This window comes from Nilaparvata lugens, chromosome 4 (assembly GCF_014356525.2).
Source record: "Nilaparvata lugens isolate BPH chromosome 4, ASM1435652v1, whole genome shotgun sequence".
Lineage (NCBI taxonomy): Eukaryota > Metazoa > Arthropoda > Insecta > Hemiptera > Delphacidae > Nilaparvata > Nilaparvata lugens.
In genome coordinates, this window is record NC_052507.1 from 42,671,421 (window position 1) to 42,687,838 (window position 16,418).

Genomic DNA, 16,418 nt, shown 5'->3' on the forward strand with positions numbered 1-16,418 from the left:
GAGAGCATAGATAAAGTTGTAGCTAAAGTTAAAAGTAAAAGTTCCAGTCATAGTGCAATGGACTTTTTGAGAGCTGGTTACTGTGCGCCCACGTCTCGATTTGAATTTGAATTAGTTGAAACAGATAACATAATTTATATACTCAAGAAAATGAAGGAGAGTAATAGTGCAGACGTCTATGACATTAGTCCTAGGATGCTTAAACTCAGTCTTGATTATATTATAGATCCTCTTACACACTAAGTTAATAGTTCTATACTTGAAGGTGTTTTTCCACAGAGCTTGAAGTTGAACAAAGTTCTGCCCATATATTAAAAAGGCTGTAGATCAGATTATAATAACTTGAGGCCTATTAACATAACCACTACTGTTTCAAAAGTATTTGAAAAGGCTCTAAATGATCAAATCGTGGATTACTTCGAAAGAAACAATCTTTTCGACAATTCTCAGTTTGGATATAGGACTGGGAGAAATACGGTTAGAGCTGCAAATGATCTATACGGGATTGTCTGAATTCTTTAGAAAACAAGAAATTTACTCAGACCAAATTTTTTGACCTGTCAAAAGCATTTGACACTGTAGGCTATCGCATAAATTGTTGCCAGGAAAGATCTTCAAGACTGGTAGAATCTTATTTGGGGGATCGATTCCAGAAGGTTGTTTTTGAGGAATCTGAGTCACAGTATCTACCTGTCTTCCATGACGTGCCTCAGGGATCGATTTTAGGACCTATTTTGTTTATCGTCTATATATGTGATCTACTAACAATATTGTAAACCCTCCAGCCAAAAGCTATTTGTTTGCGGATGATCTGTGTGTTTTTCTGAGCTTGCCCACAGTAGTTTCATTGAGTCAAGCTCCCCAGGACTTGGCTGATTCGATTGAGAGCTAGTGTAATTCAAATTTATTATGTGTAAACTCTGATAAAGTTCAGAACTTGACTATAAGTTATAATAGAATACTGACTATGAATGAGGAGAAAGAGGCGAAGTTTCTGGGCTTCACTCTTGACACTTGCCTTAGTTGGTCCCAGCATATTGACATTGTTGCTAGCAAGCTGAATAAGGGAGTCTTCTTAATTGGAAAACTCAGGTCATATGTCGGTTTGGATGTTTCAAAGGTGATTTATTACGCTCACATCAATTCTCATTTGTCATATGTCACCATACTTTGGGGTTCCAGAGCATACAGTGTTAGACTTTTTAGAATACAGAGAAAGGCTATCAGACTGATTTCTAAGCGAGCACATTATGATGAGCATTTTAATCTCCTGGGAATATTGACTCTACCTTCAATATTTGTTCAACAGAGCCTTATTTATGTCAAGGATAATTTGGAAAAGTTTGTGGAGCAGGGGGTAGTTCATAGCCATAACACTAGAAATAGGGTTGATTTGACTACTTATCGGTATATATTATCTATTCTAGCACACTAAAATCCAGTGTGTGTGTGTTTGTGTGTGTGTTTGTGTGTGTGTGTGTGGTGTGTGTGTGTGTGTGTGTGTGTGTGTGTGTGTGTGTGTGTGTGTGTGTGTGGTGTGTGTGTGTGTGTCAAAAACAGGGCTTTTTGCGATTTTTTCGAAAATGGCTTCCACGATTTTGATCAAATTCATACCTGAAATAGTCATTGATAAGCTATATCAACTGCCACAAGTCTCGTATCGGTAAAAATTTCAGGAGCTCCGCCCCATCTATGCAAAGTTTGATTTTAGATTTTCAACTATCAGGTCTCAAATATAATTTAAACGAAAAATTTCGAGTGGAAAAATTTGAGCATGGAAATCTCTTCTTTCAATGTCCAGTAACATTTTCACCTAAAATTGAAAATAAGCTTGATATTTGAGAAAATGTGATTATTCAATTGCAAACTGTTGGCAACTGATGATTCTATTAAATCATTCACTACGAAGAGAGAGCAGATCTCGTATGTAACTAGCGTTATTGTCCTGTCACCAGCTGGCTCAGATCTTTGAATAGTAGACTTGAGATGCGTGGGAACACTAGCGTCAGGTGATCAATCTTCATAACGGCAAGGAAAGTTGTGTGAGTGCGCCACACCAGATTTTTATACATTAGCTAGAAAATTCGGTTATAAGTTGAAAATAAGGTGACATATTATCATAGGGAACTGATAGTGTAACTTACTGATGTAATATATTTGTATTTTGTATCATGTTGTATATATTTGACACTTGTATTGTATCTGAAGACCTCAGTTATTGCTCCAATAGAGGGAAAAAAAGATAAATAAATAAATAATACTAACAAATCGCCAACAAGTAACAATGCTACAGGCATCATGATAGTTGGATTATGAGATCTGATATCAAGCTGTTCCCCGCACTTTGATAGAGTAGTTGTTCAGTAATAAGTGATAACTCATTCTTCGTTCTTGATAGAGTAGAATAATTTTGCAGCAAATGAGTACGTACAAAGATTTGCCATGTCCACGCGACTCAACTTTGGAAAACTCAAATACAGCGGGTAGTTGCAGGATTCAATTGGAATGCCAAACATACAGCTCGACTCCCACCTCGACATGTAATGTCAAACACAAGATATTTGCAAGCTGTTCGTTAACGGAATTGGTGTTGGTTGCAGGGTGGAAGGAAACAGCAAAGGACAGATTGAGTTTACGAGCAGTTGATTAGCCAGCATGTGTAAACAGCAATCGGTCCTACTGAACGGTGCTGGTTGAGTTCAGTGGCAAGTGGAAGGCAGCAAAGTTGCAGCAAACAACTTTCTTGGAGCCTGTCCACTTTTCCCCCTGCCTGTGGGACCATGGTAGGCTCTCGGACGGGGTGAGTGCGAATAAATGTATCCGGCCAACTCTCCTCAGCTAAACATAAATAACAAATTGTGCCAAAAAACTCACTTCTCAAGGACGAAACTGAGCAACCAACTTTTTTCACGAGTGAAGGAATGGATAGAATGACGATGGTAGTTCATAATATGAGAGTTGGGGTAAGATATTGAGTAAAGCTCCATTTTTGGTGGAGAAGCTTGGTGTCTGATAAATGTTGACGGTCTCTTAAAAATTGGCTCAGAGGAAATAAGAATCTAATTTAAAATTGGTGGACTTTAATGTCCTCAGTTGATGAGATCTCTTCAATTCCTCCCAAATCAAATAGCAAGAGAACTACAGTTCAATAATATGAATATAAGAATAATAAATAATAAGTGTACATGGGATGAGGATGAATAATAATTGTTCTCATATCAAAGTGGATACTGGAATCACCAGTCCTCAGTTGATGAAATTTCTCCAATTCCAGCCAAATCAAATATCAAGAGAACTGCCGTTCAATAATATGAATATGAGAATAATACATAATTAGTGTACATGGGATGAGGATAAATAATAATTATTCTCATATTACAGTGAATATTGGAATCACCTGGAAAGTAACATGAAAATTAATGAAATATAAATAAATAAAAAAAAATAAATAAATAAAGGCCTTTATTGAACAATTGCATGCGTAATAAACATTAGATAGTAATTATTAACAATATTAAACAATATAATAATATCAACAATAATAAATATTCATTACATTAAATAAACAGGTACAGACAAAATGTCGGCTTATTCCCCATGGTATATCGCCGTCTGGGGGAGTTGATAAATACTTTATTTGACCACCATAATGTAATCAGAATTTCAATTCAGTTCAGAGTTTTTAAATCAGTTCAATAATTGAACTCCTGGATCTGTACTTCCATGCATCCCTACAGTACCTTCCCACAATCCTCCAATTCTTCCCGTCAAGGTGAGTCTTCAATTCGGCGTCGAGCAAGAGACTCCTTCCAAAGTGTTGACGTCGTATCTCCGCCAGAACCGGACACCTGGCGACGAAATGAATTATGTCCTCTTCCTCTTTTAGGCTACACAGAGAGCAAAGCTTCACCGCCTGGCTGTGAGAATATTTATTGAGTTGGACTAACTCCGTCCTTGCCTTCATAAACCATTCAATAAGAGTGAAGTCGGTCAGCTCATGGACGTAGTCTGTGAAGGGTGCCAATTCTGGGTACAATGAACATCTCCTACTTCCCTGCAGTCTTCTCCTAAATCCTGACTGAAGTTCCTCCGCCACTCTGGCCAGAAATATATCACAATATGGAAACACAGAATTTGAAGTTATTGAACATGCTTTGTATCAACTCCATGTTATGAAAATAATGCTCTTTCATAATTGTTCCCATGATCTACCATTATATTCTACCAGAGAATTTATATTATTGAGAATATGAGAGAAAATAATTAATAACATACTAAATTGAAATGGAATTTCAATCACTTTTTGTGTATTTGAGAAGTTGATATTGTGGTAATTATTCATATTGAATGAAAAAAGACTAAGAAATTGTCAAAAAACCACTGATTTATTGATAATTAGAAAGACCGGTTTCGGTTATTACACCATTGAGTTTAACAACTGAGTATATCAGAGATTGACAATGGTGTAATAACCGAAACCGGTCTTTCTAATTATCAATAAATCAGTGGTTTTTTGACAATTTCATAGTGGAATTTCAATCTCCTATCCAAATGAGATCTTCTTCCTCCATTAAAGGTTATTCAACCTTCAAAAGCACAATAAAGAAGCCTAGAATAAGTGATTCGCAAGTGAATACAAATAATGATTTGAATGGATTTGATCTCCATGAAAAAGTTGAAATATTACAAAATTATAGCTTCCAATCATGATCCTAGAGAAGCTATAATATTTTCCAACCACTAGCATAATAAGAATATAATCGATGTGAGGACGTTGCAGCGAATAAAATGGGAGGATTCACGCCAATAGTGCCCAAACTACAACCTGAAAACCTAACATTGAGTCACTGAAACCCAAACACGGAACACTGCCCAACCGACGGTAGCGACCCCAAGGAATAAAGCCACAAACTTGCTGGGTAATAATGGAAGCCATCACAGAGCTCTCTCCACAAATGTGCCGCCAACCCGCCACTGGTAGAGAGAAAGCGACACAACCAACAGCTGTAAGAGCTGGCCAGATTCCCTCGCTTTGGCCGCTACCTAGATTCCTTTTATTGAGCCCTAGAGAGCATACTATCTTGGAGCTTGTTGTTGAATGGGGTGGGCAGGCGGTGAATGGAGATGGAAGAGACGGACACAAAGTTGAAGAGGTCACTGCAAAGTATAGATAAACTGTTGTTCAACAAACGAGATGTTGCCTCCGCATCGTAAACTACCCTTTTGTCTGGATAGTGGCATGGCAGTCATCGAGTCCTTACAACACATTACCACTAGGGATTGTATCGGGGTTTCAATCGGACGTTGAAGAACCCAGACAACCGACCAACACAAACTGTTTCAACCGCGCCAAACATCTCCATTGACTACATTGTGCTCGAAACAGATTTCAAATGACACTTCTGATTGGTTTCTGTAGATAGAATTGTGGGACAGGCGTAAGAAGTGGAATAATTGTTCAAGATACTTCTATCATTGTCAATCATTCATGGGAATGAATTACATTATTTAAATGAGGAGATGGGAAGAAAAAATTAATTACAATGTTAACTGTTTGACAAATATTACTTACTACCCGTCAGGCTCGCTTCGCTCGCCATATCCGTCTAGCCAGGGGGCTCCGCCCCCTGGACCCCCGACTGGATCGTCCAGGAATGGGATCAGCAGGCTCGCTTCGCTCGCCTGCATTTTTCATTTGAGCATTTTTATCATATGTTAGGACGATCCAGTCGGGGGTCCAGACTAAACGTCTGGCTAAACGGATATGGCGAGCGAAGCGAGCTTGACGGCTAGTAATATAATATTCCCAGGATTGAAGTAGCAGTGCCCAATCAATTTTTCCGCGATAAATGCATTTAAATCTTCAACTTGGTGCCAACCTAACAAAGTCAACTCAACTTAATGCCTACCTGACAAAATTATTAATTTAGTTGCCAGTTAACAACTGTTTCGAAGAGGTACTCTATCTAGATTATAGTTCTATAGTAACATATGATATGGAAATTTCAATTATAATTAAGAGATTGGGAGAAGAAGAATATACATGCTAAAAGACGAACTTTAAACCCTTAAAAATAACCCTTAGAGTTAAAATATTGCCAAAAGATTTCTTAGTGCGCCTCTAAAGGGCCAACTGAACATACCTACCAAATTTGAACGTTTTTGGTCCGGTAGATTTTTAGTTCTGCGAGTGAGTGAGTGAGTCAGTCAGTCAGTCAGTGAGTGAGTGCCATTTCGCTTTTATATATATATATATATATATATATATATATATATATATATATATAGTAAAATAATAAATCTGTCTTTAAGAGACCAACACAACATGTCTTTAAGAGACCAACACTTGTCTCTGAAAGACCAAATTTACGAGGGCACATCTATGAGCTAAATTATAAATAATATCTTCATTATAGTTATCATTGAACTCATAATGTGAAGTGGTGAGAGACGAAAATGTAGCTGTCACACCCACAACAGCCGTCTCCAGTCATAAGTAGAAGGTACCGTAAGCTAAGAAAAGCAATCGATGAATTTGACATTTGGATGAGAAGCCAATATTTTGCTGGTTCCGCTTGTCACGTTTCCTGAGTCTTTTTGCACAGAGACGGAAGAAGTAGTTTGCAGGTGTTCCGACACCAATTACGGCGGAAGCTGTCACTTAGCGCGGTGCGATGCAGCGTGTTCCTTCTTTGCAGGTCATCATCGTCTGGAGCGGAGCAGCGTGCCGAGTGCGTCGAGTCGAGACTGTTTGTTTTGGCGCGAGCACGATTGCCGCGAGACGCTCAGCAAAAGCGTCGCCATGGCAACCTTGGTTGCCTAGCAACCGAGCACTTCGATCCACCACCGCGCGCGTTAAACCGTCTCATGCAAATCCACCTAACCATTGACATTATCATCAAAATAGTCCATCATTTATAACTGGCACATCGACGCGCCCAGTCATCTTATCATAAATTCATGGTGACTGAAGCCCTGTCTCCAACAAAGCACGACCGCCGCTCACATTCAAAAACAATCCGTCTACAAACAAAGGAAGGTTGCAGAGGTGGAGTACTAGAGCAGCTTCAGCGGGAAAACAGCACACAAATGTGATTGGTTTATATGGGCTTCGATCATAATAGTGATGTCACACTAATCATAGAGATGAAAGCATGTTTTATTGACCGACCGAAGTGAGGTCAAAGTTTAAAATCGACGGTTTTACATTTTTCTTCATATTTGTATAAGTATTTATTGTCATAATCTCCTTGCTGGACTACCATCTTGTAATATGCTCCACGTTGGGCTACCATCTTGTCATAACGCTCTTTGGAGCATCTGATGATATCCGCCCGGGAGTAGGAAGGTTATGCCAAAGAATTTATTAAATGACACCAGTGTAATCAGTCTTTGAGGTGGAGTCACTCCACGTCTGAATTTGCTGACGGCTGATCTTATAGATTCAGATAATAATTAAATGCGATAGACTGATGCGGGGTGTCTCCGAATCTCACCCCTCGACTCGATCACACGACCCTCGTAAAATTCAATAGGAATTCCTAAATAAAATCCAATCACAGTTGATTGTACGCTGTGTGATATGGCGCTTGCAAATGTATCAGCAAGCTTAGCACTTCTGGTTGACTCCAACAGCCAAGAATATAACTCGAGGAGATCTTAGCTCGACTTACAACTATACCTTGTAAGTTTGCCAAGACTCAGGAAAAATGAATAGCTATAAATTGATAACAAATTGTGAATATATTGCAATATTGTACACTAAGAACCAACACTTTGCACAGAAAATCACATTTTCTGATGTATGATGGTAATTTGGAAATTTATTATACTAACTAAAAGCTTCGACTGGATATTTGATTTCAAAAAGTCCAGATTTCGCAAGTCTCATCTGTTTTTCCAAGGATGAATTGAAGCGTCTCATAACAAAACTCGCCTTCTCAATTTATTTCGATAATAAGTTATATATAATCCTTTTAATGTCGTTCAGCGAGTTTTCCCAGGGATGAGACCTATTGCAATCAAATTTTTATATCATAAACCTACTATGTTCCAAATATCGTGAAAATCGTTAGAGCCTAGAGCCGTTTTCGAGATCCGTCAGACATTAATAACCATATTATAACCAAATAACCATATGAATAACCATTTAAAAAACCATATAAATAACCAATAAATATAAACAGAGATTGATCGCTCAATATAATTGGATTTCACTCCGTATTCAGTTTAAAATGTATGAAAAAACGGTAATTTGTGCTGATTTACATTAAAAAGACAGCTACTTTAGCATTAAAACATGGAACACTTAACCATGGTTGCTCACGGCAAGACGATCGATCACCTTAAAGGTGGTTATTTTTTTTTAATCAAATAAAAAATCATACACTCTTGGATTGACAATTTCAGGCTTCTGATTGGTTGATTTAATAATTATTATTATTTGAATAATAAATAATTATTATTTATTGCTTCCATCACGATGACGTTTTCAAATAACCAAAGTAGTTCTCAGATACAGTGATTCAAAGCCAGTATTTCAAATAACTTCCAAAGCAGGGATATTTTTCAAAATAAACAAAAGTCGAACTTCTTTCCACCAAATCATACTATGTGGGACTAGCTATTTCCTTATCAGATATCACTCACACGTGGTGATTACAAGAAATACCTGACCTACGATAACATTGGTACAAGCCACATTAGCCGGCAATTGTCTGCTTATAACATCGATTCAACTACTCTGTACCGGTGAGTACAATTTGAATTTATTTATCTCATAGCATGTTATCTTTTTACGGTAATTACACAGAGATCAGGCATTTTTCACTTTTTTTAATTTTCACTATTTTTACGAATTTTTTCCCAACACATCCAGAAAGTCTTCTAAGACAACTGTCAGTTCACTGTTCAACACTCAAAACTCCAATGCAAAAGGAAATGCTGATCTCACCAAACCCACCCCAACCAAACCTTAGAAAAATCCCAACCCAACCAAACTCCTACTAGTGCGTGGGGACCATACAACTCAATGCCGCCTCAAAGAATAGTGGATGCGCTGATCCCATTGCGCTCCTCACAATCGTTATACTTCTCTTAAACTGGAATTCAGCCAGGGAATTCAGCCTTTTAATTGAAGATAAATCGAAGTCGGCATTTTAAAAATAAATTGCTGTTCCAAGTTAGACAAAATATTATCACATGGTCAAATCCATAAGTTTTATAAGGAATAGATTGAGTATATCTATTAAATTACCTGATGCGTCCGTTCTGTACTAGTAGCCGTTTACTTATTTCTATTTTAACAATTGTATAATGATTCATGAATTGAAAATATATAACATAACAAAAATCAGTATCTCTCATCTACTGACAGATATGAATTATCTATGAGGCTGTGCTCTTTGAAAGTATTTATGTAAACATAATTAGGTTAGTTTTTTCAAAATGTATTATTTATACTAATAATTCTATGAAGGAGTGAATACAATACAAATTCATTATATGAATGAATTACATTCACTAAAACGCATGATAAATATAAGGTGCGATGATAGCAGTATTTACGTTCGCTAGATCTTGTGTTGACTTCCACAATTTTCTCATAATTCGGTTCTATTATAATTATTTGCCAATTTCGGCTCTCTAAACAAAGCCATTTGCCTAAACATTTTCGAAGTATTGTCGTAACATAATGTATGTTTGATTCGCATCTAGCCTACTGTGAAAAGCGGCAATAGATTGTTATGGAATTTGGCAGGAATTTGCCTGTTTGAATTTCAAGTTGATGCTTATGTAAGGTTTTTATGAATTTCTGCATTCGAAGACAGTATGAAAAAAGGTAAATAGCTTCAAATATATTGGTTCACATTTAACATCAGACTGAGATCTCGATATCGAGATAAACCATAGAATAAAATCCGGGTGGAAAAATTGGAGAATCGTTTCAGGAGTGTTATGTGACAGGAAAATCAGCATGAATGAGAGGTCCATAAAACAGTCGTAAGGCCAACAATGATCTATGGTGAGGAGACATGGCCTATTAAAAAGTGACAGGAAAGGAAACTGGATGTGGCCGATGCTTAGGTGGAAGTGTGGAGTGACTAGACTGGATAGGGTTAGGAATGAATGGATTGATTGGAGGGACAACTAATAAAGGTGGTACAGGAGCGGTAGCTTCATTGGTATGGCCATGTTAAAAGAAGACATGGATAATACCTGGGAAATAGTATCTCTGATATGATAGTAGAGGGTGAAGAGGGAGGTGAAGGCCCAGTTGACGATGGAAGGATTGTGTGGAGGGGGTTTTTGGGGCAGGGGAAGAGAGCTGGATGGCGGTGAATATGAGGATTGATTGATTGATTGATTGATTGAGTACTTTATTTATGTAGATTACAATATATACTGGCTTATACACTTATATACAATAGCTTACAATACAGCAAAGTTATAGATGAATTTACATAATATAGACTAAGAAAATAACTATTGAACTGTATATGATATGAAAAAGCAATTTGTAATATAATAACTATAGATAATAATCATATTGTTATGCATCTACATAAATTGGCGGAGCTTTGGACACATCAATGTCCATTCTCTGGGAAGAATATTAAAAATATCCTCCCCACTAACTCTCTACCAAAACGTTAATTTCGTTATTTAAACTGAGGATTTATTTATTAATGGAAATATTGTAAAAGTTTTAATCAATATGAATATTGAAGAGAAAAAAAAACAGAAAATTGATAAAGTAAAATAATTATATAGGTAGATAAGATCAAATAATTGATTAATAAAATGAAGTAGGCTGAAAGTAGATCAGGGTTATCAAATTTCAGTAATATACAGCAGTATGCAGTGGATAATAGAAATAACATGAGTTTATATAATATATATATATACAATTCGTTCTATAACATGGTTTAAAGGTTTATATTGGTGGAATGGGTGAGGGATGGTTGTCATGTGATCGTTCTAGGGCCGGACAGTTTCAGTCATTTGTTCCAAAATATGTTTTTTTAAAGTCAGGTTGAAGCTCGCTCGGCTCTCGATAGACCTGATAGAAACAGGAAGTGTATTCCATGCACGACAGGCACTGACTAAGAAGGATTTTGTGAAAATAGTAGTTCGATGATTGGGTATCCTTAAAGTACTTTCTCCGGTTCTAGTATGTGAAGCATCTATCCTCCTACCTTCAGAGACAAATTTGAAATCATCTTTAAAATAGTTCGGATTACCGTATTTCAAGATATCTCTAACAAGCTTGACTATTCGAAAAAGCCTCTGATCGGGAAGCTTCAATGTTGAACTAGCAATGTGGGCTGGGGTGATATGATCATGGCGTTGGAGAGAGTAGACGAAACGTAGACAATAATTTTGGCAACGCTGTAGTTTATCATTCAGAGTGACTTGCATATCATTAAGAACAGAATTACAATACATTAAATGTGGGAAGATGAGAGATTGAACCAATAATAATTTAATGTTTCTAGGGAGGATATCGTGCATTTTCTTCAATGCATGCATGGCTGAGAATACCTTTTTACAAGTTTTGTTCACTTGTTCTGACCAGTCAAGAGTATTATTCATGATAATGCCTAAATTTTTAACTGAGCTACAGTAAGGAATGTCATTACCGTCTACACTAATTTTGTGAATCGATTCAAGGTCAATATTGTTTATAAGACGAGAATATCTTGGAGGCGATGGAGGCTCTTGGAGGCGGCTGACCAGTAAATCGACCCCGTATAGAAACCGAAATAAGTTAAAGAAGAATGAAAAGAAAAAACCGTTCTTCCTTACTCCAGTATTACTGTAGAAATCATACTACAGAGTATCAATCAACTGTCTAGTTGATTTCAGTTATGATTGAGACTTTGAGCAGGACGGACGCTTACTACTGCCGCTCTCGTTATCTTTTGTAGTGCTGTTTTCGATAAAAGTGTTCTTGTTACGGTGTGCATCAAAGTTAGTTCTAAAAATCTGTTTTATTTAACGTTAAATATTTTTCATAATATCATGTCTGATAGCTGTAACACCTGTCTGAAATCGCTTAAGGCCATCAAAGTGAAAGTGTCATGTTGCGACTGCAATAAAAACTTCCATGGAAAGTGCGTTAGCCTATCCGCTGAGGACGTAAATTATTTAATGGAGCAGGGCGACTTGTGGCGATGCAAGCCGTGTTCCCAGCAACGTCGAAAGAGTATGGCGCTAGAATCCAAGGGAACTGTAACATTTGATGACGTTATCAAACTTATTGAAGAGCTTAGGGAGGACTTCAAGCGTGTGGAAACTAGTCTCGGCGCTTCAATAGAATTCTGTCACAATGAAGTTGCAGAAGCTAGGAAGACGGTCGAGGAGCAGAAAGGTGAAATTTCCAAGTTGGTGAAAACGGTGGATGAACTGAGAAGTGAAAATAATGGGCTTCAAAGGAAGATAGCTGATCTTGAGCTGAGGGTTGAGGATTGTGAGCAGTACTCGCGTCGTAACACAGTAGAAATACATGGAGTACCGATGCAGAAAGGAGAAAATGTTGTTGCAATCGTCAAAGATGTGGGTCGTTCGCTAGGGTATCCAATAGATGACACGATGATAGATGCATGCCATCGCCTGCGTTCCAGGGTGGGGTCTGAGAGGCATCCTGGTATCATTGTAAAAATGGTACGGAGGCTGGATTCAGAAGAGCTACTCCAGAAACGCCGCGTGAAGCGCAACTTCAACACGCATGACATGGGTCTGACCTCAGGACCCGCGGTGCCGATCTACATTAATGAGAGCCTGTCACCTGCTCGGCGTAGCCTCTACAATGCGGCCCGACAAGTGAAAAAAGATAAGAACTTTGAGTATCTATGGGTCAGAAGTGGTAAAATTTTTCTAAGAAAGAAACAGGGATCAAATGTGATAACTGTTAGGAAAATTGAAGACCTGAAAGATTTGTAAGTCCTTTTGTTACTTTTATGTTATTCTATTATTTTTTGCATTGTTTTAAATTGATAAGCTATATTTTTATTTTTATTTTTTATACTCTTGTTTTCGTTACTCTTACTTTTGTTGCCACGGTGAGACCGAAGTACCCATTACTTGTAGGTATTTTTTATTAGTTTCTTTATCTAAAGACATATATAGATATTATAAGAAAAGCTTATTTCTTTCACATTATTCAATCTCTTTATTGTTTTACATTTCTTTTAATCTCTCTATTACTAAATTGAAAATAATATCAATCTCTGTCTTTATTGCTAGAAGGCAAGCTCACAGAATGAGTATAAAAACAAAGTTCTTAGTATCAGTTCATTCTACAGTAATAATAAATTTGTCACATTCTTTCAATGTCTGATTCTAATCATGTTCTAGTTTTTATAAATCAGAATATCCGTAGCCTAAGGCAGAATTTTGATTTGTTTTTAGTTGAATTAAATAACTTTGAAATGTCTCCGGACTTTATAATACTAACTGAAGTATGGATATCTACCGATGAGATAAACTTGTTTCGAATTGATGGTTACAATGCTTATGGTTGTTGTAATGATAACTATCGAGCCGGAGGGGTAATAGTTTACGCCAAATCACAATACAGATGTAGCATTTTAGGTAGCTCAGATAAGCGGTCAGCCGACTGTTTGCAGCTTAATTGTTGTGATGATAACATTGAATTCATTGTTTTGGCAGTTTACCGTTTACATAGTATTCCGATACAGGAATTTCTCGATGATATCGATTGCATGATAGCTTCTCTAAAAGGAAAGAATATTATTTTCACCGGAGATATAAATTGCAATTTACTGCTTGATGATAGAGTAGCTGATTCTTATCTTAGCCAGATGGCTAGCCACGGATTAGACTGCCTTATAAATGAGCCTACAAGAATAGTTGGTGATAGTCAGAGTTGTTTAGATCATTGTTTCATCCGATTCAACCAAATAAAACAATTAGTTGATTACAATGCTATAGTACTGCACCTTGGAATTACTGACCATTCAATGGTACGTCTAGAGCTAGATATAAGAAAACGTTATCACGTTAAAGATGCCACGGAAAGAAGCAGCCTTGTGATTGATTTCGATCAACTGAAAGTAGAGTTACAAAGTTTGCAATGGGAGAGCGTCTTAGATAAGAACTCCGTCTCAGCTGCTTTCGATTCGTTCACCAAGCTATTATCAGACTCAATAGATAAGTGTAAATGCAGTAGACCCCGAAAAAGTGTTTTTATCAATAATAAATTAACTCCATGGATTTCTGACTATTTATTTAAAGGAATCAATAGAAGGAAAAAACTGTACAAACTTACGATTTCAAGACCACATGATTTAAATTTGAAAGAATATTACAGAACATTCAGAAATAAATTAAAATCCGATCTGAGAAAAGCAAAAGAGCAGTACTACTTGAAAAAATTTGATAATTGCTCAGGTAATTTAAAAACTCAATGGAGAATAGTAAACAGCTTGATAGGAGATCGGGAATCAAAGCATGATGTTATAAGTTTAGAAATCAATTCAGAGACAATCACTGATAAAAAACGTATTGCTACAGAGTTTAATTCATTTTTCATTAAAATACCGCAACAGTTAAGACATTCAATTATTAATGTAGAGAATAATGCAGTATTTAATTCCCATTTCAAGTATAAAAATATTTTGCATTCCTTGTTTTTCATTCCCACTAATGAAACTGAAATTCTCAAGATAATAGCCGGTTTGAAAAACAATAAAGCTCCCGGGTTTGACAATATAAGCAGTTACATTGTTAAGAGAATTTCCATTCAGATTGCTGGTGTTTTGAGTAGGCTTTTTAATTGGAGCATGATGAGTGGTGAATTCCCTGACTGCTTGAAGGTTGCTATTGTAATCCCACTTTTCAAACAGGGCAGCAGAGAGAAACCAAATTGTTACCGTCCAATATCTCTATTGTCAGTTTTCACCAAGATTTTTGAAAAGATTATAAAAATTAGATTGATAGGTTTTTTCAAAAAAATAGATTATTTTAGTAAAAATCAATTTGGTTTCAGAGAGGGCCTGAGTACCGAAGATGCTTTAGTTTCATTTTTTGAGGATATCTATGAGAGTATAAATGAGGGTAAAAAATGTTCAGCATTATATCTAGATATCACTAAAGCCTTTGATACAGTGGATCATTCAATTTTATTAAATAAGTTATATGCAGCTGGGGTACGAGGCTTACCATACAAGTGGTTTCATAGCTATCTTCGAAACAGAAAGCAGTGTGTGAGGGTAGGGGGATGCTACAGTAGTTTCAAGAATATAGATTATGGTGTGCCCCAAGGTTCAGTCTTGGGACCTATTCTATTTCTTGTTTATATAAATGATTTATGTGATGCAAAATTGAATGGAAGGTTGACTGCTTTTGCAGATGATACTGCACTCACATATTCAGATGTAGCATGCAATACAATATACACAAGAATGAGCGCTGATTTAAGAGTCTTGAATTATTGGTTCAGCAAAAATTTCATGGTTTTAAGTGAAAAAACTAAGTACATGATCTTTAACTTGAGGGGAAATTTATTTTTTGATACAGATCTGTGTTATCATAGCTATTCCTGCTCTGTTGTTAATAACTGTAACTGTCTAACAATTAACATTGTGAATACTTTTAAATACTTAGGTTTAGTTATCGACTCTTTATTGTCTTGGAAAAATCATGTGGCGAAATTGAAAAAGGAGTTTTGTAGAGGAATAAGGAGCTTTTACATGCTACGGGATTTGTGTCCTACACGTGTATTATTGAATGCTTACCATGCACTTATTAACTCTCGTATGAGCTATGGTATTGTTTTGTGGGGTGGAACCTATGTCACAACACTGAATCCCATAATTATTTTTCAAAAATCATTTATACGTATAATTACCAGATCACTCAGAACTGATCATTCTTGGCCACTGTTTTTTCAGCTTAAGATACTTCCAATCAGAAATCTCTATGTTTTCAAAGTACTAAAGCTATTCTTTCTAAGAAGCCTCAATGCAAATCTTACTCGGGATATCAGATATGACTTCAGACGGGTTTTAGTTCAAGTTCCCCAATCTAATTTAACAATTTTTCAACATTCATTTTCTTTCAATGCACCTAGAATGTTTAATTTAATTTCAAGAAAATTTAATACCTCAGTCCCATTCAATATATTTCTTAAAAGTTTGAAGTTCTATCTGTTCACATTGAATGACTGTGAATCTTTTTTGAGGATTGTACATTAGTATAAATATTAGGCAGTATAATCTTATTCTTGAGTCAGTGGTTTTTTCCCTGTCTTTCTGTTTTCATAATTTAATTCGCTGTCCACTAAAAACATTTTTGAATAATTTTATTTATTTTACTATATTATTTTTTCCATTTAACTTAATTTTTTCCATGAAAATCAATGGAAATTCATTCAATAACATTACAATTGTTAT

General features: G+C 36.3%; 1 protein-coding gene across 1 annotated transcript; it reads left to right on the forward strand.

The window, feature by feature from the left end:
- The first annotated feature begins 12,024 nt into the window (after positions 1 to 12,024).
- On the forward strand, positions 12,025 to 12,945 carry LOC111058828. Its single transcript, XM_022346401.2, has one exon. The coding sequence runs from the start codon at positions 12,025 to 12,027 to the stop codon at positions 12,943 to 12,945; it is 921 nt and encodes a 306-aa protein (XP_022202093.2).
- Positions 12,946 to 16,418: the final 3,473 nt, after the last annotated feature.

What these genes read in the sequence shown, in the direction of transcription:
- LOC111058828 (XM_022346401.2), top strand. Translation starts at nt 12,025, where the DNA reads ATGTCTGATAGCTGTAACACCTGTCTGAAATCGCTTAAGGCCATCAAA.